This window comes from Coregonus clupeaformis, unplaced genomic scaffold (genome assembly GCF_020615455.1).
Source record: "Coregonus clupeaformis isolate EN_2021a unplaced genomic scaffold, ASM2061545v1 scaf0731, whole genome shotgun sequence".
NCBI classification, from domain to species: domain Eukaryota; kingdom Metazoa; phylum Chordata; class Actinopteri; order Salmoniformes; family Salmonidae; genus Coregonus; species Coregonus clupeaformis.
The window spans coordinates 28,939-55,152 of NW_025534186.1; the positions used below are offsets into that span (position 1 = coordinate 28,939).

The 26,214-nt window shown below is 45.5% G+C and overlaps 1 protein-coding gene across 1 annotated transcript; it reads right to left on the bottom strand.

Moving 5' to 3' along the window:
• Positions 1 to 25,987, bottom strand: LOC121586185 (glycogen synthase kinase-3 beta). The gene is made up of 10 exons (XM_041902701.2): positions 25,401 to 25,987; positions 20,610 to 20,797; positions 14,007 to 14,090; positions 13,791 to 13,901; positions 3,411 to 3,541; positions 2,887 to 3,091; positions 2,662 to 2,757; positions 2,162 to 2,348; positions 1,896 to 1,973; positions 1 to 1,763 (listed from the first exon to the last, which is right to left on the bottom strand). Exons 1-10 carry the CDS (start codon positions 25,573 to 25,575, stop codon positions 1,696 to 1,698), a joined length of 1,323 nt encoding a protein of 440 aa, XP_041758635.1. The 5' UTR covers positions 25,576 to 25,987; the 3' UTR covers positions 1 to 1,695.
• Between the last annotated feature and the right edge of the window lie 227 nt (positions 25,988 to 26,214).

A 26,214-nucleotide genomic window follows, 5' to 3' on the forward strand; every position in this document is an offset into this window, starting at 1 on the left:
ATTTTGTTCTGTTTTTTCCCCCCCTGAGCCAGGGACTGAAATGAAATTGTATTTACAGACAGACTGAGGAGAAGGAGCCTGGTCGCTGCTACGCCAGCTCTCCTCTGCTAGAGAAAATAAAATGAAATTACAAGAACAATATAATAACAAAAAAAACTAAATAAAATAAAAGTTACTTGATATTTACAGTTTAGCAGTGAGAGAAAGAGGGAAGGAGAGAGTGGGAGAGAGAGGAACGGAAGGCTCCAGAAGTGGATGGGGGATTATTAGAATTGTTTTGGTGCGGGTATTTTTGATCAAACCATCGTTGTTGTGCGGTGATGAGTGGGGAGGGAGAACAAGTGTGGTCGCTCTAACGCATGGTGAACATGCAAGTCTGTGTTGGCGGGCCGGAGAAAAACGAGAAGGTTTTACTGATGCTAAATCACTGTGATGCTGTTAGGATCTAGACTTACAAAAACAAGAGTGCTACAGTGTGTTGATTTGGAGATGGAAGATGGCCAGGGAAAGTCAAACACACACAAAACTCATTCACACACACATTCATTTCAACACACACAAGCACACTTACACTTCAGATCTCCCCTACATGCAGTGCAATTGTGCATCTAGACTGAATGGAGGAAGAAAATGAGAGATGGGGAGGAGTGAAAGTGCCAAGTACGTTCAAAGCCGACGTGACAGAGCTTTGGTTCAAGTACGGCTATATGGCCATTGGTGTACAGGTGTGACTGGAGGAGCCCTACCACTCCCTATACACAGGTTGCATATCTCCACTGCACAAGAGGTGCAGCGGGCCCCTACGGCTCCTCTCTATTCCCCTTTGGAGATGTGCAAAGCTTACTTCTCACCTAGACACACACACACGTCTCCAGCTAAACTGACTGGGACAAGAGCTTATAGAAACTGAATATGTACATTCCATTCTTTTAAAAAGGTCCCTCTTATTCAAATAAAAGACATTAAGACTTTCACCTCAACGTTTCTCCTCAGAAACAGTTTAATAAAACAGCTTGCGGTTCCCACCTTTGGATTCTTTTTTTAATCACCGGTGTGATAAAAGCTTCTAAAATCACCTCATCCAATTTAAAATGCCACAGACAAAGGCCAGTTCAATTTGCTGCTGTTTGGTATCCAATTTGATAAAACAAATAAAAACATGGTTCTTAAATTTTCAGAACTAATTAACACTTTGGACTTGGTTTGGGAGTAATGTTCTCCCATTGGCTGCAGGGACTGATCTGTCCACTGACCATGTGACCGTTTGGTTTTTAACCTCTACAACGGTAGATTGTCGTAAACTGTCTGAACTGAAACGTGACACAGGCCTCAGTTGACACATCCCATTCACTGGCATACATCACTAAAACAAAATGCACTTTCAAATAAATACTATTTTTTTTTTTAAGGGATAAAAGTTGATTAGCAGAGATTATAATACAGAACAGCTTTCGTCAGATTCACCCATCTTCTACAACCCAACAGTCACTAGACCACTGCCACCAACTGATATGTTTTATACCTATAATGGGAATATTCAAGGGATAGATGATTTTTTGAGTATTTTTGTTTGTATGTGTAGGTGTATAGTTGTTTTTTAAAGTTTGGAGCCAAGAGGGGGTAGAAGAGTAGGATGGGGTTGAGAGGAAAAGTGAAAATACGGGGTGAATGGGGGACAGAAGAGGGGGGGGGGGTTCAGGTGCTGTTGTTGATGGATCCAGGTGCTGAGCTGGGCTGGGTGGTACTGTCCGACACACTGCCATCTGGTGGAGAAATACACATGACATCAGATACACACCACACTAAATGTTGATTTCAAGCTATATCCCCTATCCTTGTCTTGTAAATATGTAGTCATGTATTGAACATGTAATCAGCATGTGTGCTGTACATACCGTGTGAGGCAGGTGATGTCTGTGCGCGAGCGTGAGGAGGAATGAGTGTGGAGTTCAACTGGGGCTGGATAGACAGCTCTGAGAGAGAGAGAGAGAGAGCCCGAGAGAGAGAAAGAGAGCAAGAGATGAGGTTCATACTACACACAGAGGATCCTCAACATACACGCTTCAGACCTATTCTGGAAAACTGAGGGGATTATAGAAGCTTGGGGCAAAAGGGAGGAGGGCATGGCTACCGACTGAGGGTGTGTAGAGTGTGGACTCACCGACGGGGCTGAAGTTGAAGAGGAGGGGCAGTTCTCGTCCGCTGGGCAAACGGGCAGTGGGCTGGCGCAGCTCGTCGAAGAAGGCGTGGGCACAGGCCTCAAGGGGGGACAGCCTGGTCACAGGGGTGTACTCTAGCAGACGGGAACACAGGGAGATGGCCTCCGGGGGCGTCCGTGGCTTAAACACCTGACACAGGGACAAAGAAAAAAAACGGCATCTTGTTTGACTCATTTAGGCTGTAGTATCTGTTCCATTTCACAATGTTATAATATAATATAATATGCCATTTAGCAGACGCTTTTATCCAAAGCGACTTACAGTCATGCGTGCATACATTTTTGTGTATGGGTGGTCCCGGGGATCGAACCCACTACCTTGGCGTTACAAGCGCCGTGCTCTACCAGCTGAGCTACAGAGGACCACATGTTCTCTCTCATCTGGTGCCAATGGAAGACAATTGTGTTAAGGCTATTTAGATAGAGCTGAGGGCGGAGTGTACCTTTGTCCAGGGGTGTGCTTTGATCTGGGGGAATTTGAACTCTGTGTAGTTGGGGTTCATCTCTCGGATCTGCTCTCTCGTTGGAGTCCCCAAAACCTGGAAGAGTGAAAGACGCATGAAGTTCCTCCAAGAATGATCACGCCTACCACCACCATAGACCTATACTCCCATATCCCACCCCTACAGTTTGGTGTCCTCTCAGCTCCCAGGTCCCCTCTTCTCTACCTTGATGATCTCTACCAGTTGGTCCACTCCGCTGTCCCCGGGGAAGATGGGCTGTCCCAGCAGCAGTTCGGCCAGCACGCAGCCCGCTGACCAGATGTCAATGTTGGACGTGTAGTCCGTGGCGCCAAAGATGAGCTCGGGGGCGCGGTAGTACCGCGAGCAGATATAGGACACGTTAGGCTCCCCGCGAACAAGCTGCTTAGCACTGGAGACAATATGGGGAGAGAGGTGGTCAGTCAGAGAAAAATACATATCCAGACAGACAAAGAGTAAGACAGAGATCCATTTAAACAGACAGAACAGTAACGCAGCATTTACACAGGCAGCCAAATTCTGATATTCTTTTCACTAATTGGTCTTTTGACCAATCAGATCAGCTCTGAAAAATATCTGAAAAGACCAATTAGCGTAAAAAATATCAGAAGAAGTGGGCTGCCTGTGTAAACGCAGCTTAATACACACAGACACAGGCTGAAACATTCAGAGATGGCCAGAGGTGCTCACTGACAGACAAGCAGACTAACCTGCCGAAGTCACAGAGTTTGAGGATGGCTGTCTCGGGGTCCACCAGCAGGTTCTGGGGTTTAATGTCTCTATGACACACGCCCTGGGAATGGATATAGGCCAGACTGCGGAACAGCTGGTACATGTACACCTGGAGGTATAACACAGGACACATGATGTTAACACATACACACACTTCAGGTGTGGAAAGTATGTTTTTTAAAAATGCTATAAAAAATAAGCACACACAGTTCGCAGCACAGCAGACAGTCACTGCAGCACTGATCATCAATCTGCTCCATTACTACTACAGTCATGCCAAGTGACCTTCCAGCTACCGTTGGTCACCAACTTCACTGCACTCAGAACAGTCAAACATTCTGGATGTATGCAACTTACTCAAACACATTTCAACAACTTGTGGGTTCTCTGCTCTAGACATCCCAGTAAAATGCTCCCATCGCAAAGCCTAGAGCTAGCATAGAAGAAGATGTGACTGTGTGCGCGTGTGTGTGTGTGTTGGGGTCTCTCTGTTGGGTCGTTACAGTGGCTTGCAAAAGTAATCACCCCCCTTGGCATTTTTCCTATTTTGTTGCCTTACAACCTGGAATTAAAATGGATATTTTGGGGGGTTTGTATCATTTGATTTACACAACATGCAAAATATTTTTGAGTGAAACAAACAAGAAATAAGACAAAAAAACAGAACTTGAACTAGAAACTATTCACCCCCCCCAAAGTCAATACTTTATAGAGCCACCTTTTGCAGCAATTACAGCTGCAAGTCTCTTGGGGGTATGTCTCTATAAGCTTGGCACATCTAGCCACTGGGATTCTCAATTGGATTGAGGTCTGGGCTTTGACTAGGCCATTCCAAGACATTTAAATGTTTCCCCTTAAACCACTCAAGTATTGCTTTAGCAGTATGCTTAGGGTCATTGTCCTGCTGGAAGGTGAACCTCCGTCCCAGTCTCAAATCTCTGGAAGACTGAAACAGGTTTCCCTAAAGAATTCCCTGTATTTAGCGCCATCCATCATTCCTTAAATTCTGACCAGTTTCCCAGTCTCTGCCGATGAAAAACATCCCCACAGCATGATACTGCTACCACCATGCTTCACTGTGGAGATGGTGTTCTCGGGGTGATGAGAGGTGTTGGGTTTGCACCAGACATAGCGTTTTCCTTGATGGTCAAAAAGCTCACTTTTAGTCTCATCTGACCAGAGTACCTTCTTCCATATGTTTGGGGAGTCTCCCACATGCCTTTTGGCGAACACCAAATGTGTTCGCTTATTTCTTTCTTTAAGCAATGGCTTTTTCCTGGCCACTCTTCCGTAAAGCCCAGCTCTGTGGAGTGTATGGCTTAAAAAGTGGTCCTATGGACAGATACTCCAATCTCCGCTGTGGAGCTTTGCAGCTCCTTCAGGGTTATCTTTGGTCTCTTTGTTGCCTCTGATTAATGCCCTCCTTGCCTGGTCCATGAGTTTTGGTGGGCGGCCCTCTCTTGGCAGGTATGTTGTGGTGCCATATTCTTTCCATTTTTTAATAATGGTGCTCCGTGGGATGTTCAAAGTTTCTGATATTTTTTTATAACTCAACCCTGATCTGTACTTCTCCACAACTTTGTCCCTGACCTGTTTGGAGAGCTCCTTGGTCTTAATGGTACCGCTTGCTTGGTGGTGCCCCTTGTTTAGTAGCGTTGCAGACTCTGGGGCCTTTCAGAACAGGTGTATATATACTGAGATCATGTGACACTTAGACTGCACACAGGTGGACTTTTTTTCTTCTTCTTTTAACTATTTAACTAATCATTTGACTTCTGAAGGTAATTGGTTGCAGCAGATCTTATTTAGGGGCTTCAAAGCAAAGGGGGTGAATACATATGCACGCACCACTTAAGTTATTTTTTCATTTCACTTCACCAATGTGCCTATTTTGTGTATGTCCATTACATGAAATCCAAATAAAAATCAATTTAAATTACAGATTGTAATGCAACAAAATAGGAAGAATGCCAAGGGGGATGAATACTTTTGCAAGGCACTGTAGCTGTGTTATTGGGCACACAGGGTGCAGGGACAGAGGAGGAGAGAGAAACCTTTATTTTATTTTTATTAAACCTTTTTGAATCCAATATTTACTGTTAAATTCTAACAGTTTGATGTTTTGTGTCTCACTTCTGTTTATTGTTTATTTCACTTGCTTTGGCAATGTTTTCCATGCCAATAAAGCCCCTTTGGATTTAATTGGAGAGAGAAAGGGGCTGAAGAGTAGTGAGGGAAGAAGGGAACAAGGAGAGAGGGAGTGTGAGGGAAGGAAGAAAGATACAGATAAAGAGATTAGGGAGGGAGGAGAGAGGGAGTGTGAGGGAAGGAAGAAAGATACAGATAAAGAGATTAGGGAGGGATGAGAGGAGAGAGGGAGTGTGAGGGAAGGAAGAAAGATACAGATAAAGATATTAGGGAGGGATGAGAGGAGAGAGAGAGTGTGAGGGAAGGAAGAAAGATACAGATAAAGAGATTAGGGAGGGATGAGAGGAGAGAGGGAGTGTGAGGGAAGGAAGAAAGATACAGATAAAGAGATTAGGGATGGATGAAAGGAGCAGAGGGAGAGGTGGAGAGGAGAGTGTCGAGGTGCTGAGTGAGGGCAGTGTGTATAATCAGTATGCATCTCCACACCACAGGAGAGAGCGAGAGAGAGAGAGCAGCTGGGTGGACTGAGGCAAATGGGCCATGAGACAGATAGTCCTCTCTGCTGCCACGGGGCATAGCACACACAATACTAACACAGACAACACTACTAACAACGTAAGTGCCCTTTTAAACAGGCAACCAAGCATATTGCAAACAGAGAAACTGAGTTTCTCTTTCCCTCCAATTCTAAAACACTGAAGTAGGTATTGTCCCCAAAAAATCAGATGTAGGAAAGGAAGAAAGAATGTAGATGTGTTGTAAAAAAGAGGCGAGAGACAAAGACTATCGGAGGTCAGTGAAGAGTCAGAGCAGAGAGAGAACATAACATCAATGTGTTTTATTCTCGTCAGGAACCTTGGGGGAAGAGTCCTCTATTCAAATACAGTACCATTTAGGGTTGGGCGGTATCCAGAGTTTCGTATCGTCATACCGTCCTCATCTCATAACGGGATTTACGGTATTACCGGCTTAGTACACAAGGGGGCACCACAAAACAAAAAAAGCCCATTGGGCGCCTATTACCAGAACTCTAACAAAATTAATAATAATAATAAATAATAATAATAATATGCCATTTAGCAGACGCTTTTATCCAAAGCGACTTACAGTCATGCGTGCATACATTTTTGTGTATGGGTGGTCCCGGGGATCGAACCCACTACCCTGGCGTTACAAGCGCCGTGCTCTACCAGCTGAGCTACAGAGGACCACAAGTACAAGTAGTACAAGTAATGGCGAATTTCCATGAGGCTGATAGCTAAATACGTTAACGAGCGCAAACGAAAATAAACGAATTGCAAAGACAGGCAATCCAGCTCATAAAGTTATAAATATATAGGTAGGAGCTACCGAATGTAATTTTTGGTGAGTTTGGACATTTACAAGCGAATGAGAACAAGAGACATTGTACAAATGAACAAGGTTTTGACGCATGCTTGTCTGAAGGAAGAACAGTACTGGCTCTGGAGTAGCATGTGTACACGCTGTGTCTGTGTGGAGTCACTAGGGCAACGGGCCTGTCTGCTCTGCTCGGAGAAGATGGGGAGGAGCAGACGGGCTGAGAACGGAGAGGGGAAAAAACGCAAGGAAATCAAAAGATAGCAGCGACAGCTGTACAGATAACTCATCCAAAGGGCTTTGACTTCTCAATCACAGCAGAAAGCGAACACCATTTGATGCCCCGTCACCTTATTAATTCAGCCAATTACTGAACTTACTGAATTCAGCCACTTACTGAACCGAAATTTACTGTGCTTGAAATTTAGCTAGCTTGTTGCTACCTGGATAGCTACTAGTAAACAATAGCTGGAACGACCTAGCGAACAGACGCGAACTGGCTGAGTCAATTCAGTAGCTAGCTTTGCACTTGGCTAGCTAACAGTAGCTGCTAGGGGTAAGTCATAACCTACATTTGTGTTTTGTTTTTACATATAGGTAGCCAGAGTCGTTCAAGGAATTCGGAACATGGGTGACTAGTTAACGTTAGCTTGGCTCTCTCTGTCTGTTCGTGCCGTGAAAGGAGGGGTTTCTTCTTTGTCTGAAAGCAATGGCTAGCTAGTATGCTAACTATTCTAGCTAACTAACTGGCTGAATAAGTTGACGACGGACTCGTCAAGCTGTCGGGACTAACCCACAACGTTAGACACGGACACGAACGATCTGCTTGGCGTGTTGACACACTGGTGGTTTGTTGTGGCCGAGTATTGGTGCTAAACTGTGTTGTTGGAGTCCGGCATGCTAGCTGGCTGTGGCATCTTATGACTAGGTGCCCTGGATGATTTTCACGGAAGAATACTGTACCAAGTTAGCTAGCTGAATAAACTAAGTTAGTCTATTCCTAGAAAACATTGAACCGCTGTAGTTTACAACAATTATAGTTTCTGAGGTGGAAGTTGGGAGAGTTATATTTGGGTGTTGTGGTGAGGGAGGCCCCGCTCTCTCCTTTCCCAGATGTTCAGTTCATTTCATTCCGATCTCCTTTGCATTATTGTAGCCATTTTCTGCAGCCTGTCAACTATGCCTCTGTCTATCCCTGTTCTCTCCTCTCCGCACAGGCTATACAAACGCCTCACACCGCGTGGCTGCTGCCTCTCTAACCTGGTGGTCCCTGCACGCACCACCCACGTGGAGTTCCAGGTCTCAGGCAGCCTCTGGAACTGCCGTTCTGCTGCCAACAAGGCAGAGTTCATCTCAGCCTATGCTACCCTCCAGTCCCTCGACTTCTTGGCGCTGACGGAAACATGGATTACCACTGAAAACACTGCTACTCCTACTGCTCTCTCCTCGTCTGACCATGTGTTCTCGCATACCCCGAGAGCATCTGGTCAGCGGGGTGGTGGCACAGGAATCCTCATCTCTCCCAAGTGGACATTCTCTCTTTTTCCCCTGAACCATCGGTCTATCTCCTCATTTGAATTCCATGCTGTCACAGTCACTAGCCCATTTAAGCTTAACATCCTTGTCATTTATCGCCCTCCAGGTTCCCTTGGAGAGTTCATCAATGAGCTTGACACATTGATAAGTTCCTTTCCTGAGGATGGCTCACCCCTCATAGTTCTGGGGGACTTCAACCTCCCTACGTCTACCTTTGACTCATTTCTCTCTGCCTCCTTTCCACTCCTCTCCTCTTTTGACCTCACCCTCTCACCGTCCCCCCCTACTCACAAGGCAGGCAATACGCTTGACCTCATCTTTACTAGATGCTGTTCTTCTACTAATCTCACTGCAACTCCCCTCCATGTCTCCGACCACTACTTTGTATCCTTTTCTCTTTCGCTCTCCTCCAACACTACCCACTCTGCCCCTACTCAGATGGTAATGCGGCTTCGCAACCTTCGCTCTCTCTCTCCCGCTACTCTCTCCTCTTCCATCCTATCATCTCTTCCCTCTGCTCAATCCTTCTCCCTCCAATCTCCTGATTCTGCCTCCTCAACCCTCCTCTCCTCCCTTTCTGCATCCTTTGACTCTCTATGTCCCCTATCCTCCCGGCCGGCTCAATCCTCCCCTCCAGCTCCGTGGCTTGATGACTCGTTGCGAGCTCACAGAACAGGGCTCCGGGCAGCCGAGCGGAAATGGAGGAAAACTAGACTCCCTGCGGACCTGGCATCTTTTCACTCCCTCCTCTCAACATTTTCTTCATCTGTTTCTGCTGCTAAGGCCACTTTCTACCACTCTAAATTCCAAGCATCTGCCTCTAACCCTAGGAAGCTCTTTGCCACCTTCTCCTCCCTGCTGAATCCTCCTCCCCCTCCCCCCCTCTGTGGATGACTTCGTCAACCATTTTGAAAAGAAGGTTGACGACATCCGATCCTCGTTTGTTAAGTCAAATGACACTGCTGGTCCTGCTCACACTGCCCTACCCTATGCTTTGACTTCTTTCTCCCCTCTCTCTCCAGATAAAATCTTGCGACTTGTGACGGCCGGCCGCCCAACAACCTGCCCGCTTGACCCTATCCCCTCCTCTCCAGACCATCTCCGGTGACCTTCTCCCTTACCTCACCTCGCTGATCAACTCATCCTTGACCGCTGGCTATGTCCCTTCTGTCTTCAAGAGAGCGAGAGTTGCACCCCTTCTCAAAAAACCAACATTCGATCCCTCTGATGTCAACAACTACAGACCAGTATCCCTTCTTTCTTTTCTCTCCAAAACTATTGAGCGTGCCGTCTTTAGCCAACTCTCTTGCTATCTCTCTCAGAATGACCTTCTTGATCCAAACCAGTCAGGTTTCAAGACTGGTCATTCAACTGAGACTGCTCTTCTCTGTGTCACGGAGGCTCCTCTGCTCTTGTCGTTCTAGACCCGTCTGCTGCCTTTGATACTGTGAACCATCAGATCCTCCTCTCCACCCTCTCCGAGCTGGGCATCTCCGGCGCGGCTCACTCTTGGATTGCGTCCTACCTGACCTGTCGCTCCTACCAAGTGGCGTGGCGAGAAGCTGTCTCCGCACCACGTGCTCTCACCACTGGTGTCCCCCAGGGATCAGTTCTAAGCCCTCTCCTATTCTCGCTATACACCAAGTCACTTGGCTCTGTCATATCCTCACATGGCCTCTCCTATCATTGCTACGCAGACGACACACAACTAATCTTCTCCTTTCCCCCCTTCTGATAACCAGGTGGCGAATTGCATCTCTGCATGTCTGGCAGACATATCAGTATGGATGACGGATCACCACCTCAAGCTGAACCTTGGCAAGACGGAGCTGCTCTTCCTCCCGGTGAAGGACTGCCCGTTCCATGATCTCGCCATCACGGTTGACAACTCCGTTGTGTCCTCCTCCCAAGGTGCGAAGAGCCTTGGCGTGACCCTGGACAACACCCTGTCGTTCTCCACTAACATCAAGGCGGTGACCCGATCCTGTAGGTTCATGCTCTACAACATTCGGAGAGTACGACCCTGCCTTACACAGGAAGCGGCACAAGTCCTAATCCAGGCACTTGTCATCTCCCGTTTGGATTACTGCAACTCGCTGTTGGCTGGGCTCCCTGCCTGTGCCATTAAACCCCTACAACTCATCCAGAATGCTGCAGCCCGTCTGGTGTTCAACCTTCCCAAGTTCTCTCACGTCACCCCGCTCCTCCGCACACTCCACTGGCTTCCAGTTGAAGCTCGCATCTGCTACAAGACCATGGTGCTTGCCTACGGAGCTGTGAGGGGAACGGCACCTCCGTACCTTCAGGCTCTAAACAGTCCCTACACCCAAACGAGGGCATTGCGTTCATCCACCTCTGGCCTGCTGGCTCCCCTACCTCTGCGGAAGCACAGTTCCCGCTCAGCCCAGTCAAAACTGTTCACTGCTCTGGCACCCCAATGGTGGAACAAGCTCCCTCACGACGCCAGGACAGCGGAGTCACTCACCACCTTCCGGAGACATTTGAAACCCCACCTCTTTAACGAATACTTGGGATAGGATAAAGTAATCCTTCTACCCCCCCCTTACCCCACCAAAAAAATTAAAAACATTGTAAAGTGGTTATCCCACTGGCTATAAGGTGAATGCACCAATTTGTAAGTCGCTCTGGATAAGAGCATCTGCTAAATGACGTAAAAGTAATGTAAATGTTAAGAGCGTTGTGCCACTAACCGAAAAGTCGCTGGTTCTAATCCCCGAGCCGACTAGGTGAAAAATCAGTCGATGTGCCCTTGAGCAAGGCACTTAACCCTAATTGCTCCTGTAAGTCGCTCTGGATAAGAGCGTCTGCTAAATAAAATGTATTTGATTTGTATTTTATATAACGCCCGTATGAAAAATGTATGCACTCACTAACTGTAAGTCGCTCTGGATAAGAGCGTCTGCTAAATGACTAAAAATGTAAAATAACTAGCAAGTTAAACTTAGGTGTCGCGTTAATGAAGAATTCTTCATGTTGGGCTCCCGAGTGGCGCAGTGGTCTAAGGCACTGCATCTCAGTGCTTGAGGCGTCACTACAGACCCCCTGGTTCGATTCCAGGCTGTATCACAACCGGCTGTGATTGGGAGTCCCATAGGGCGGCGCACAATTGGCCCAGCGTCGTCCGGGTTTGGCCGTCATTGTAAATAAGAATTTGTTCTTAACTGACTTGCCTAGTTAAATAAAGGTTAAAAAGTATATTTTTTAAATAATTCATGAAGGAAAGAAATATCTTGCTGCGTTTTGTAAACGCAGATCTAAAATGCTTCTCATTGTAATTTCTGCTCGGCATCAGACTAATTTTGTGCTTCAGTTGTACTTCTCCACTCGGATGAGAATTCACGAACGGGCATTCTATCTGCAGACAGCACTCTGATGTGTAGCTACTTTTCTCTGGTAAAATGCAAGATTAACTTTAAGCAAAATATTAGGAAATGTAGCATGCTACATTGTTTCTATGATAAACATTAGAAATATGATGCATTGTTTTTGCAAAAAATACCTTGCTTTTTCAATGTAAGCTCATTTACATGTGTGGCTGCCAGCCAAATAGCATTGCACTTCTGTTGTCATCTGATGAAAATGAAGCTAATTTCTACTGAATGTGTTGCACTAATATACACTGCTCAAAAAAATAAAGGGAACACTTAAACAACACAATGTAACTCCAAGTCAATCACACTTCTGTGAAATCAAACTGTCCACTTAGGAAGCAACACTGATTGACAATAAATTTCACATGCTGTTGTGCAAATGGAATAGACAACAGGTGGAAATTATAGGCAATTAGCCAGACACCCCCAATACAGAAACTGGTTTTGCAGGTGGTGACCACAGACCACTTCTCAGTTCCTATGCTTCCTGGCTGATGTTTACTTTTGAATGCTGGCGGTGCTTTCACTCTAGTGGTAGCATGAGACGGAGTCTACAACCCACACAAGTGGCTCAGGTAGTGCAGCTCATCCAGGATGGCACATCAATGCGAGCTGTGGCAAGAAGGTTTGCTGTGTCTGTCAGCGTAGTGTCGAGAGCATGGAGGCGCTACCAGGAGACAGGCAAGTACATCAGGAGACGTGGAGGAGGCCGTAGGAGGGCAACAACCCAGCAGCAGGACTGCTACCTCCGCCTTTGTGCAAGGAGGAGTTTGGCATTTGCCAGAGAACACCAAGATTGGCAAATTCGCCACTGGCGCCCTGTGCTCTTCACAGATGAAAGCAGGTTCACACTGAGCATGTGACAGACGTGACAGAGTCTGGAGACGCCGTGGAGAACGTTCTGCTACCTGCAACATCCTCCAGCATGACCGGTTTGGCGGAGGGTCAGTCATGGTGTGGGGTGGCATTTCTTTGGGGGGCCGCACAGCCCTCCATGTGCTCGCCAGAGGTAGCCTGACTGCCATTAGGTACCGAGTTGAGATCCTCAGACCCCTTGTGAGACCATATGCTGGTGCGGTTGGCCCTGGGTTCCTCCTAATGCAAGACAATGCTAGACCTCATGTGGCTGGAGTGTGTCAGCAGTTCCTGCAAGAGGAAGGCATTGATGCTATGGACTGGCCCGCCCGTTCCCCAGACCTGAATCCAATTGAGCACATCTGGGACATCATGTCTCGCTCCATCCACCAACGCCACGTTGCACCACAGACTGTCCAGGAGTTGGCGGATGCTTTAGTCCAGGTCTGGGAGGAGATCCCTCAGGAGACCATCCGCCAGGAGCATGCCCAGGCATTGTAGGGAGGTCATACAGGCACGTGGAGGCCACACACACTACTGAGCCTCATTTTGACTTGTTTTAAGGACATTACATCAAAGTTGGATCAGCCTGTAGTGTGGTTTTCCACTTTAATTTTGAGGGTGACTCCAAATCCAGACCTCCATGGGCTGATAAATTTGATTTCCATTGATAATTTTTGTGTGATTTTGTTGTCAGCACATTCAACTATGTAAAGAAAAAAGTATTTAATAAGATTATTTCATTCATTCAGATCTAGGATGTGTTATTTGAGTGTTCCCTTTATTTTTTTGAGCAGTGGAAGGACAACTATAGTTCCATGTCCCTGATCACTCTATTGAGGCAAAAAAAAAAAAGTGACTTTCAATATACTATATTAAATAGAGAACTCTGCCTCGAGCAGCATGGAGCTTAAAGAGGAACGATGGAGGGGTAAGAGATGAGGAGAAGACTGAGTGACAGACTGAGTGAGAAAAAGGGAGAGGGAGATGAACGAGAGAGAGAAAAGGGGTAGAGAGAATGAGGATAAAAGGGAGGGAAAGTAAAAAGAGAGAGAAACAGGGGAAGAGAAGAGGTAGTGAGTGCTTTACCTTGACATATATAATGGGGATGGTGGTCTTGGCCTTGTTGAAGTGCCGGGCCACCCTGTACACGGTCTCTGGGACAAAGTCCAGCACTAGGTTCAGATACACCTCATCTTTCTGTGAGGGGAGAACAATAGGAGAGAAGAGCAATGTTGTTGAATCCATTTTCTAATGTCATACATTTTTTCACAAGTCTGGAAAGGCAGTCAAAGTTGTACATACCTTCTCCCCACTGGAGTAGAAAAAGTAACGTAGCCTGACGATGTTGCAGTGGTCCAATTTCCTCATGATCTGCAGTTCTCGGTTCTGGAGTACATAAATAGCAAAGGGGTGTCATTTAGGTCTTAAGATTTCATCAATTGAGTAGTAGTAACATTGAGTTATGGGGAGATAACATACAGAAATACACCTAATAGAGTGTGAGTGATGGGGGGCAATGGTGTGTGTCTGTAGACTGACAGTGGAAGTGAGTTGCGCTGTGTGTGTAGACCAGTGTTTTAGTCAAGTCACTAAACCGAGTCGTTTTTTTAGACATATTTTGTATTTGTTACTAATGTTTTTTTGCTCGCTTGTATTGCCGGCTTGCTAGCGTGATGCTCGTATGTTGCTAGAGTCGCCCCTCTTGATTTGGCTCGAATTTGGTAGAAGAAATCTGCCCAGCAACAACTAGTGGCGGTCTGGCAGGAAGATTTTCATGTGAGCATTGAAGTAACGCAAATATTTTCCTCCAGTTGCACAATGGTCATAATTGCCTGCAATATGCAAAAGCCTATGAAACAAATAAGGCCTTTTTCCAACAATTGTAACAGGCTCTCTGCTTTTTGTAATCGCCCACTGATGTGTAGTTTTTTTTTTATTCCGGAGTGAAAACCAAAGGAAGACTGGGGAAAGTGGGAGGGTACAGCGAAACAAATTCAAAGGCAGTCTACTTATCAATACTCAAGGCGAGAGAGACAATAGCTAGACTGTTGTTTTCCTTTTCAACTCAATACTATAGTTTAATTTCATAAAGCAGTTTGTTTCTCTTAACCAGGCAAAGCTAAATAGTAGGCTGGTGACTGTGCGATGTGTAGCCTACATACCCCCTTGATTTATTGTTGTGTTACAGCCTGAATTCAAAATGGATTAACTATTTTTTTCCCCCTCACCCATCTACACACAATACCCTAAATTACAAACGGAAAACAAAAAAATTAAATAATAATTTGCCACATTTATTGAAAGTGAAATACAGAAATATCTAATTTACATAAGTATTCACACCCGAGTCAATACTTTGCAGAAGCACTTTTGGCAACGATTACAGCTGTGAGTGTTTCTGGTTAAGTCTCTAAGAGCTTTCCACACCTGGATTGTGCAACATTTGGCCCTTATTCTTTAAAAAAGTATTCAAGCCCCGTCAAATTAGTTGTTGATCATTGCCAGACAACCATTTTCAGGTCTTGCCATAGATTTTCAAGTAGATTTAAGTCAAAACTGTAACTCGGCCACTCAGGAACATTTACTGTCTTCTTGGTACGCAACTCCAGTGTAGATTTGGCCTTGTGTTTTAGGTTATTGTCCTGCTAAAAAGGTGAATTAATCTCCCAGTGTCTGGTGGAAAGCAGACTGAACCAGGTTTTCTTCTAGGATTTTGCCTGTGCTTAGCGCCATTCAGTTGTTTTTTTTATCCTGAAAAACTCCCCCCGCCTTAACAATTGCAAGCATACCCATAACATGATGCAGCCACCACTATGCTTGAAAATATGGAGAGTGGTACTCAGTAATGTGTTGTACTGTATTCAGGACAAAAAGTTAGTTGCTTTGTCACATTTTTTGCAGTATTACTTTAGTGCCTTGTTGCAAACAGGATGCATGTTTTGGAATAATTATGTACAGGCATCCTTCTTTTCACTCTGTCAATTAGGTTAGTATTGTGGAGTAACTACAATGTTGTTGATCCATCCTCAGTTTTATCCTATCACAACCAACTGCAACTGTTTTAAAGTCACCATTGGCCTTATGGTGAACTCCCTGAGCGGTTTCCTTCCTCTACGGCAACTGAGTCAGGAAGGACGCCTGTATCTTTGTAGTGACTGGGTGTATTGATTATTTTTTTCTCCCACCTTTATTTAACCAGGTAAGCCAGTTGAGAACAAGTTCTCATTTACAACTGCGACCTGGCCAAGATAAAGCAAAGCAGTGCGATAAAAACAACAGAGTTACATATGGGGTAAAACAAAACATAAAGTCAAAAATACAACAGAAAATATATATACAGTGTGTGCAAATGTAGCAAGTTATGGAGGTAAGGCAATAAATAGGCCATAGTGCAAAATAATTACAATTAGTATTAACACTGGAATGATAGATGTGCAAGAGATGATGTGCAAATTAGCAAAATAAATAACAATATGGGGATGAGGTAGTTGGGTGGGCTAATTTCAGATGGGCTGTGTACAGGTGCAGTGATCGGTAAGGTGCTCTGACAACTGATGCTTAAAGTTAGTGAGGGAGATAAGAGTCTCCAGCTTCAGAGATTTTTGCAATTCGTTCCAGTCATTGGCAGCGGAGAACTGGAAGGAATGGCGGCCAAAGGAGGTGTTGGCTTTGGGGATGACCAGTGAGATATACCTGCTGGAGCGCATACTACGGGTGGGTGTTGCTATGGTGACCAATGAGCTAAGATAAGGCGGTATATCTCACTGGTCATCCCCAAAGCCAACACCTCCTTTGGCCGCCATGATTTATAGATGGCCTAGCAGTGATTTATAGATGGCCTGGAGTCAGTGGGTTTGGCGACGAATATGTAGTGAGGACCAGCCAACAAGAGCGTACAGGTCACAGTGGTGGGTAGTATATGGGGCTTTGGTGACAAAACGGATGGCACTGTGATAGACTACATCCAATTTGCTGAGTAGAGTGTGCTGAGTAGGATTTTGTAAATGACATCGCCGAAGTCAAGGATCGGTAGGATAGTCAGTTTTACGAGGGCATGTTTGGCAGCATGAGTGAAGGAGGCTTTGTTGCGAAATAGGAAGCAGATTCTAGATTTAACTTTGGATTGGAGATGCTTAATGTGAGTCTGGAAGGAGAGTTTACAGTCTAACCAGACAGATACTCTAGGTCAGACCCGTCGAGAGTAGTGATTCTAGTCGGGTGGGCGGATGCCAGCAGCGTTCGATTGAAGAGCATGCATTTAGTTTTACTAGTGTTTAAGAGCAGTTGGAGGCTACGGAAGGAGTGTTGTATGGCATTGAAGCTTGTTTGGAGGTTTGTTAACAGTGTCCAATGAAGGGCCAGATGTATACAAAATGGTGTCGTCTGCGTAGAGGTGGATCTGAGAGTCACCAGCAGCAAGAGCGACATCATTGATATACACAGAGAAAAGAGTCGGCCCAAGAATTGAACCCTGTGGCACCCCCATAGAGACTGCCATAGGTCCAAACAACAGGCCCTCCGATTTGACACATTGAACTCTATCTGAGAAGTAGTTGGTGAACCAGGCGAGGCAGTCATTTGAGAAACCAAGGCTATTTAGTCTGCCAATAAGAATGCGGTGGTTGACAGAGTCGAATGTCTTGGCCAGGTCGATGAAGACTGCTGCACAGTACTGTCTATTATCGATCGCGGTTATAATATCGTTTAGAACTTTGAGCGTGGCTGAGGTGCACCCATGACCAGCTCGGAAACCGGATTGCATAGCGGAGAAGGTACGGTGTGATTCGAAATGGTCGGTGATCTGTTTGTTAACTTGGCTTTCAAAAACTTTCGAAAGGCAGGGCAGGATGGATATAGGTCTGTAACAGCTTGGATCTAGAGTGTCACCCCCTTTGAAGAGGGGGATGACCGCGACAGCTTTCCAATCTCTGGGGATCTCAGACATTACGAAAGAGAGGTTGAACAGGCTTGTAATAGGGGTTGCGACAATTTCGGCGGCTATTTTTTTTGTTGAAAGAAAGGGTCCAGATTGTCTAGCCCAGATGATTTGTAGGGGTCCAGATTTTGCAGCTCTTTCAGAACATCAGCTGTCTGAATTTGTGTGAAGGAGAAGCGGGGGGGGGCATGGGCAAGTTGCAGCGGAGGGTGCAGAGCTGGTGGCTGGGGTAGTGGTAGCCAGGTGGAAAGCATTGATACACCATCCAAAGTGTAATGAATAACTTCACAATGCTCAAAGGGATATTCAATGTCTGCTTTTTTATATATATATATATATATATATATATATATATATATATATATATTTACCCATCTACCAATAGGTGTCCTTCTTTGCGAGGCATTGCAAAACCTTGCTGGTCTTTGTGGTTGAATCTGTGTTTGAAATTCACTGCTTGATTGAGGGACCCTACAGATAATTGTATGTGTGGGGTACAGAGATAAGGTAGTCATTCAAAAATCATGTTAAACACTATTATTGCACACAGTGAGTCCATGCAACTTATGTGACTTAAGCACATTTTTACTCCTGAACTTATTTAGGCTTGCCATTACAAAGGGGTTGTCCCTGACTGAGTCAAAGGGGTTGACTCAGTCAGGGACATTTTCAACATGTCCCTGACTGAGTCTGTAATACCAACATGTTTCAAGCAGACCACCATAGTCCCTGTGCCCAAGGACACTAAGATAACCTGCCTAAATGACTACCGACCCGTAGCACTGACGTCTGTAGCCATGAAGTGCTTTGAAAGGCTGGTCATGGCTCACATCAACACCATTATCCCAGAAACCCTAGACCCACTCCAATTTGCATACCGCCCCAACAGATCCACAGATGATGCAATCTCTATTGCACTCCACACTGCCCTTTCCCACCTGGACAAGAGGAACACCTACATGAGAATGCTATTCATTGACTACAGCTCAGCGTTCAACACCATAGTGCCCTCAAAGCTCATCACTAAGCTAAGGATCCTGGGACTAAACACCTCCCTCTGCAACTGGATCCTGGACTTCCTGGACGGGCCGCCCCCAGGTGGTAAGGGTAGGTAACAACACATCTGCCACGCTGATCCTCAACACGGGGGCCCCTCAGGGGTGCGTGCTCAGTCCCCTCCTGTACTCCCTGTTCACCCATGACTGCATGGCCAGGCACGACTCCAACACCATCATTAAGTTTGCCGACGACACAACAGTGGTAGGCCTGATCACAGACAACGATGAGACAGCCTATAGGGAGGAGGTCAGAGACCTGGCCGTGTGGTGCCAGGATAACAACCTCTCCCTCAACGTGACCAAGACAAAGGAGATGACTGTGGACTACAGGAACAAAAAGAGGACTGAGCACGCCCCCATTCTCATCGACGGGGCTGTAGTGGAACAGGTTGAGAGCTTCAAGTTCCTTGGTGTCCACATCACCAACGACCTATCATGGTCCAAACACACCAAGACAGTCGTGAAGAGGGCACGACAAAGCCTATTCCCCCTCAGGAGACTGAAAAGATTTTGGCATGGGTCCTCAGATCCTCAAAAAGTTCTACAGCTGCACCATCGAAAGCATCCTGACTGGTTGGCAACTGCTCGGCCTCCGACCGCAAGGCACTACAGAGGGTAATGCGTACGGCCCAGTACATCACTGGGGCCAAGCTTCCTGCCATCCAGGACCTCTATACCAGGTGGAGTCAGAGGAAGGCCCTCAAATTTTTCAAAGACTCCAGCCACCCTAGTCATAGACTGTTCTCTCTTCTACCACACGGCAAGCGGTACCGGAGCGCCAAGTCTAGGTCCAAAAGGCTTCTCAACAGCTTCTACCCCCAAGCCATAAGACTCCTGAACAGCTAATCATGGCTACCCGGACTACTTGCACTGCCCCCCCACCCCATCTTTTTACACTGCTGCTACTCTGTTAATTATTTATGCATAGTCACTTTAACTCTACCCACATGTACATATTACCTCAACTAGCCGGTGCCCCCGCACATTGACTCTGCACCGGTACCCCCTGTATATAGCCTCCCTACTGTTGTTTTATTTTACTTCTGCTCTTTTTTTCTCTCAACACTTTGTTGTTGTTTTATTTTATTAAAAAATAAATGCATTGTTGGTTAAGGGCTGTAAGTAAGCATTTCACTGTAATGTCTACACCTGTTGTATTCTGCAAATAAAATTTGATTTGAATACTTATTAACTCAAGACATTTCAGCTTTACATTTTTAATTAATATGTAAAAATTGTGAAAAACATATTCCACCTTGACATTATGGGGTATTTTGTGTAGGCCAGTGACAAAAACATAATAATAATAATAATAATAATAATAATAATAATATGCCATTTAGCAGACGCTTTTATCCAAAGCGACTTACAGTCATGCGTGCATACATTTTTGTGTATGGGTGGTCCCGGGGATCGAATCCACTACATTGGCGTTACAAGCGCCGTGCTCTACCAGCTGAGCTACAGAGGACCACAACATCAATTTAATTTTAAATTCAGGCTGTAACACAACAAAATGTGGAAAAAGTCAAAGGGTGTGAATACTTTCTGAAGGCACTGTATGATCGGAGGCAGTGTGTGAGTGGGGCCTGCCTTCCTGTCTGCCCAGACTCAGCGCTTGCTTTCGCCGCAGCTCACCAGCTGATGCAGGCTGCGTGTGCCGGTGTGGCGCGTCCTTCCCACTGCTAGCTAGAGAACAGAACCCTCGCTTCTCTGTGCACTCAGTGCTGCTAATATTCTGCTTATCAGAGTAGCCTGTCCAGTCCAAGTGCAAATACACGGGAAGGTGAGTCCGAGTCACCAATGGTCAAGAAGGTGAGTCCGAGTCACAAGTCCTGGACTCAAGTACTACAACACTGGCGTAGACTGCCAGTGGAAGTGGGTTGTGCTGTGTGTCTGTAGTCTCTGTACCTTAAACCTCTTGTCCTGCAGAACCTTCTTGATGGCCACCATCTCCTGGCTGTCAATGAGGCGGGCCTGGTACACCACGCCAAAGGAACCATTCCCGATCACCTTGATGTCTGTGTAGGACACCTCCTGTGGGCGGTCTGGACCCTGGCCTGGTGTGGCCACCACAGTCGTCACCTTGCCACTGTCTCCTGGGGGAGAGGTACAGAGGTCAAAACACATTATGATACATGACCACTTGTGAGGGGGCTAAAGGACCCCAAGTATTTTAGAGGTTATCCAGATGCAGGGACACACACATGCACCAAACACACAGAGGACCATGACTCGGGTTTAGAGGCAAGAAACGTAGTGACGGTCGCCTCCTCCTTTCCCCACTCCCCTGAGGGGAACCACTAAACAACAACAAATGTTCATCACTCCCCCTCTCTCTTCCTCCCTCCAGCCGTCTCTAAATGGCCATAACCTCAGAAGGCTCTCCCCACAGACACACAACACTTGCTGGTAATGAGCTGTAGTAGCTACAGTGAACCACCTCCACCCTGCGTCACCTTCCCTGGCTCCCCAAAGGGAGGCTGCACGCCTGGCTGTTACAGCTCTGACCTCTGCTAACCTCTTCACTCCCTCACTACACTGGCTGGTCCAGACTAAATACTAGGAACCTGACAATACTGAGAAATGCATTCTTGCTTTCCTCAGTTTCTGGAGGTAATGGGCGATTTAACACGATGGGATGGGTGAAAGTGAGGGCTCTCCAACATAGCTTTGACAGACTGTCATCATGTCAGATCTATAATTACTGTCTTCAAGGAAGGGAGAGTGCGTTTTTTAAGTGTTTGAACAGGGCCACTGTCTGTTAGGGCCGGGATGATACCAGTATTGTGTTACTCAGTATCTTGGCAAGGAAACAAAACACGAAGCGGTTTAACTTTTTTAGGAAAAAAATACCTACTGTTGGAAACAAACATTATGTTGTCATTCATTTTCCAAGCGATAGCACACAACATGTTACATACAGCAGGTTTTTAAATGACCAAAGAGTTGTCTGCTTCATGTTTTCATTTTGGCCATTGAAAAAATATTGCAATACTGGTATCGTCACAGCCCTACTGTCTGTCTGATGTGCGACCTTGTGGAAAGGAAGATTCTCTGAGTTCATGCAGTGAGTGACAGTTCTACTTCGGGTCAGATGTGCAGCTCAGCGTGTTGGCTGTGTGTGTGAGAGAGAATGGTTGAGGGTGAACTGACTGACACACCAGTAGCACCAGAGAAGCACAGATTGTGGAGGGAGGAGGAACACTACAGTAGAGGTAGGGCCTGGAGCCAACTAGCTTGTCAGAGCCTGTGATAACATTGAATGGACAGTACAGTAGCACGCCTAGTGAGTGTGCACCAGCTCCGCCATTCGCCTGCCTCAACATGACCATGCTTCTCTAATAGCTCTGTACCTCCCAGTTCTACTCGAAAGTCTGACAAGGCCTCTAGAACAAAGCTGTGTAAGTGGTTGACTAACTGGAGATTTTGTTGAGAAGACAAATTTGGATCTTCCTCTGCTGAAGATAGAAATCAATTAAATCAATTTCCAATTCTAAAGTCGGACTATGTCAGTCTCAGCAATAAGACTGGAATGGAGATGGAATGGCAGGAGGTTTTGTTCAGCACTGCTAAAAGCATTATGTGGGCGCAGTTGATTGATGGATTTAAAGTCAACTCCTATGATGTAGACTAGACACCTCTGGATGCCTCTGTACGTCTGAAAGAGCTGGATGGTATGTTGTAATAAACACACCGGAGACTCCACACATAGCTTTTCATATACAAGTATACCAAGGGTCATCATAGCTTATGGTAGATTTCACACTGGTTAGGCATTAGATTCATTGATTAATCCAAACCAGATCTTTGCATGACTCACTAAACTATTCTTCCTTCTGACGTCACATACAACCAGAGAACGTCATCTGATCTGTAATCATGTGGCTCACAGCATTTGCGTTTGTGTAGTCCTCTTCTTAACAAGTGGAGTCAGAGGGGAGAGTGTTAAATATGAAACAGCAGTGGCATGATAGTCACTTTAATGATGAATGCAAAGATTAGCAGTCAGACAGATCAGCTGTCAGGGAAGTGCTTTGGTTCCTTAAGAGGAAGTTAACACACAGGGCTGATGAGTAGGAGCAAATGAAAGAGTAAGAGGGAGCGAAGTGATTTCCAGAACACTCAGATTCTAGACACAATTAACTCATCGCTCATTTCTAAATATAAAGCGACTGTACACATTACTCACTAAACGGATTAATGATTTCACAGCCATGCATTACAACCCAACATTTATTTATGCCAGAGCTGCAGTATCCTTCAGAGTTTTGAGAGAGAGAGGTAGCTAGTTGGCTAGTATTGCTATGCAGTGGCTGGTCTGGCACTAGCCAATATTAACCAGATTAGTGGCACTGCCACTTACCCTCTAATACAGTGTTCCTCAACTCCAGCCCTGGTGGCCCACAACTGCAGTTTTGTTCCAGACCTGGGCCCAGTTTCCCAAAAGCATCTTAAGGCTAAGTTCATCTTAGAAGCAAATGATCCTATGGTTCTAACGATGAACTTAGCCTTAAGATGCTTTTGGGAAACCGGGCCTAGTACTAATATAGACACACCTGTTGTAACTAATCCGCTGACCATCAAGCCCTTTATTAGTTGAATCAGGGGTGGGTGTGTTAGTGCTGGGCTGGAACAAATATGTGCAGTCATATTTCCCCAGGGTAGGAGCTGAGAACAATAGAGCAGTTAAAATCTGAGAAACGTCAGTAATGCTAAGTGCAGCCCCAGTGTTAATTCTAGCAAGCTAACAGTAGCGCAGCACCTTTGTTAGGGTTTCTGGTAGAGCCAGACACCTCCAGACCAGGAACAATGGTTATCAGTGGGCACACCTTTCTAGGAACACTGTGCTGTGGTCAGGAGAGACCAAATCAGACCCCATTCAAAACCAAGGGTTACCTTTAAAACGCCTGAACAGAGACTGGGCCACTGACGACCTGCTGATTAGGCTATAGGCTAAGTGTTCATGTATACCCTGCTGGACTGAGAAGACATTTGAGCAGCACCGTCTATGTGCTCGTCATTTATCTGTCGCTCACCTGTTTCCTGTCTTCATCTCCCACCTCTAGCCTATCTTTCCAATGATTCACTCTGCCTTCATCCCTCCCACCCTCCTTTCTTTCCCTGTCACGCTCAATCTCTCCACTCAAATCCCTTCACACTGACGCTTCAACATCAGCCCATGGGTTACATTGGTGAGCCGAGCACTTTCGCAGTGCAGTCTGAAGTGTCATGGTTGACCCAGGCCTAGTCTTCAACATGGCAGGGCTATCAGAATAGCAGTCAGTGATCAGAATGGAAACTGGTATGCAACATTTATGGTTTTCAACTGAAGAAATGTCAGCGGCAAATACATCTGAATTGACACAAGTGTTAGGTTTAATAAGGGCCCACTAAAGTTACCAAAATATGGATACACTTTCAACCACCTCCTGACATATGGCAGAGTAGACTAGCTACTGTCTGTTTGACATGTACATTGTGGTGCAATGTTCCAGCTTTGGTTTTTCCTAAGTCTGACCTTGTCAACACCTCCTCCCTCCCTGTAGATATTCTGCCAACTGCCACCTCTGCATATTCAAACTACCATTGGGCATACAGTAAATTCCTGTCATTACACTGGCTGTGAAAATTGATGAGAATGAGACCCTTTGGAAGAATCCTCACTGTGCGGATAATCTAAATTGAAAGAAATAGGACTAGCCTACTTATGAAGATTATTTGATTGATCAATATATGGACATGTGTCAAATTATGCAAATATGAGGAAAATCAATCATAGATCTTGAAAAATAACGAGATGAGACCAACACATATTGTATTTGGAAATACATGGTTATGATAGTATTATTCCAATAACAAGATAGATACCTAACGGTTCCTTACCACCCACATTATTGTTCAATCTAAAACGGTTGACCAAAGAACTGCAAAACAAAACTGGACTTGTAACGTTATAAAAATGACATTGACACACCTTTGACACAACACACTCCAGCAATCTGGCTGGCTAATTATATTCCTGCCTTGGACAAGCTAACCAAACTGGCAAACTAGCACGTTAATTGCTCTTGAACAAGTTAGCTAGCTTTCAAGCTAATTGTTCAGGGTCACATTAAACCATGTCGTATAAGTTCCCAATATATTACGTTATGTGAACTGAATTAATGGTAACTCCATCTCCCTAAATAGCATATATAACTGTTAGCTAGCTAACGTTACACAGGTAACCTAGCTAACTAAGTAACCAGCTACATAACTTTCAATGCTAATAGCTAAGATTACAGGCTAACTAGCTAAATGAGGACGACGGTCAACCTGGTTTGATTTCACCAAGGTAGGTACCGCTAGTTAACTAACTGATGCCCGTTTTCCAATCTGGCTTCAAACGACATATCACAGAAATCTGGTTCCATTCGTATTTTCATCAATTTCTTCCCAGTTTCTAACATCGTAGACGTTTCGCCTCAAATGTTATGCTAGTTAACGTTAGCCAGATGAGCCACAATCAAAGCCCAGCTTGATCCCACTGTCCCTTTTACAAAAACATACATAGCCTAGCCAGCTAGCTACCTAGGTTAGCTTTGCGAAATGATAACATCGACAGTTTTATCAATTTGTTCAGTTAGATACTTGCTTTAAATGATCAGTACACACATATATCCCAACCCCTTCGTTTTGTGATCAATTAGCTATACTCACGGGCTAGTTTCAAATTTCCGAAGCCAGTCGAGCTGCTCCCTGTGGCCTGTGAAGCCCCAGATTTTCCTGCAGAACTCCCTCCGGAAACAGACGATCCGGCGGCGGCTGAAGCGGCTCCGGGAGCCCCTGGAGGCTCAGCAAACGAGCTGGTCCTGGGCCGCCCGCTGCCGCTCATATCTATGTGCGCTAAAGCCGGGGCAGGGGAAAAAGGTTGTTGCGATTTAGAGCCAAGCAGGCACAGAGTTGACCTATCTTTTCTAAAATATTCGTTACAAATTTAACTGCATTGGAAGCGTATCGTTTTTGCTAGCTTGTACGTCTCCCCCTTTCTTCTTCGCTTGGCACAGTGGTTGGACTTGACGCACAGCAACGCGCTGGCTGATAGCATTGCTTCATGGGTAACGAAGTTTTGAGGGTAGGTCCAACTGGGGCATATTCATTACGCCAATTCTGTTGTAAAACGTTTCTTAAATGGAAGCAAACGGAACGAAACAGGGTGGGACCTACCTGAATTTGGCCAATAGAAACTCTCGCTTTCGTTGCAAAATGCAACAGTTTGCAACAGTTTGGACTAATGATTACACCCCAGAAAGTGCACTTGCAGAGCATAGTGGTTACAAACGGTAAAAGTATACAAATAACGATCATATCATTATAAATAAATAATTTAAACTTCTAATAGAAAATGCACACCAAAGACAGCGATTCATAGTGCTTCTTCTTGTGCTTGTCTTGACAATTGTAATGCTCCCAAATGAATGGTGACTGAAGAAATGATGACTGCTCTAAAATGTAATTTGCATTAAGGAGTTGA

What these genes read in the sequence shown, in the direction of transcription:
- LOC121586185 (XM_041902701.2), bottom strand. Translation starts at nt 25,575, where the DNA reads ATGAGCGGCAGCGGGCGGCCCAGGACCAGCTCGTTTGCTGAGCCTCCA. An exon ending in TCTACTCCAGTGGGGAGAAG is followed by an intron (nt 13,902 to 14,006) that starts GTATGTACAACT and finishes CTCCCCTCACAG; the next exon opens with AAAGATGAGGTGTATCTGAA. An exon ending in AACTGGTAGAGATCATCAAG is followed by an intron (nt 2,758 to 2,886) that starts GTAGAGAAGAGG and finishes TCACTCTTCCAG; the next exon opens with GTTTTGGGGACTCCAACGAG.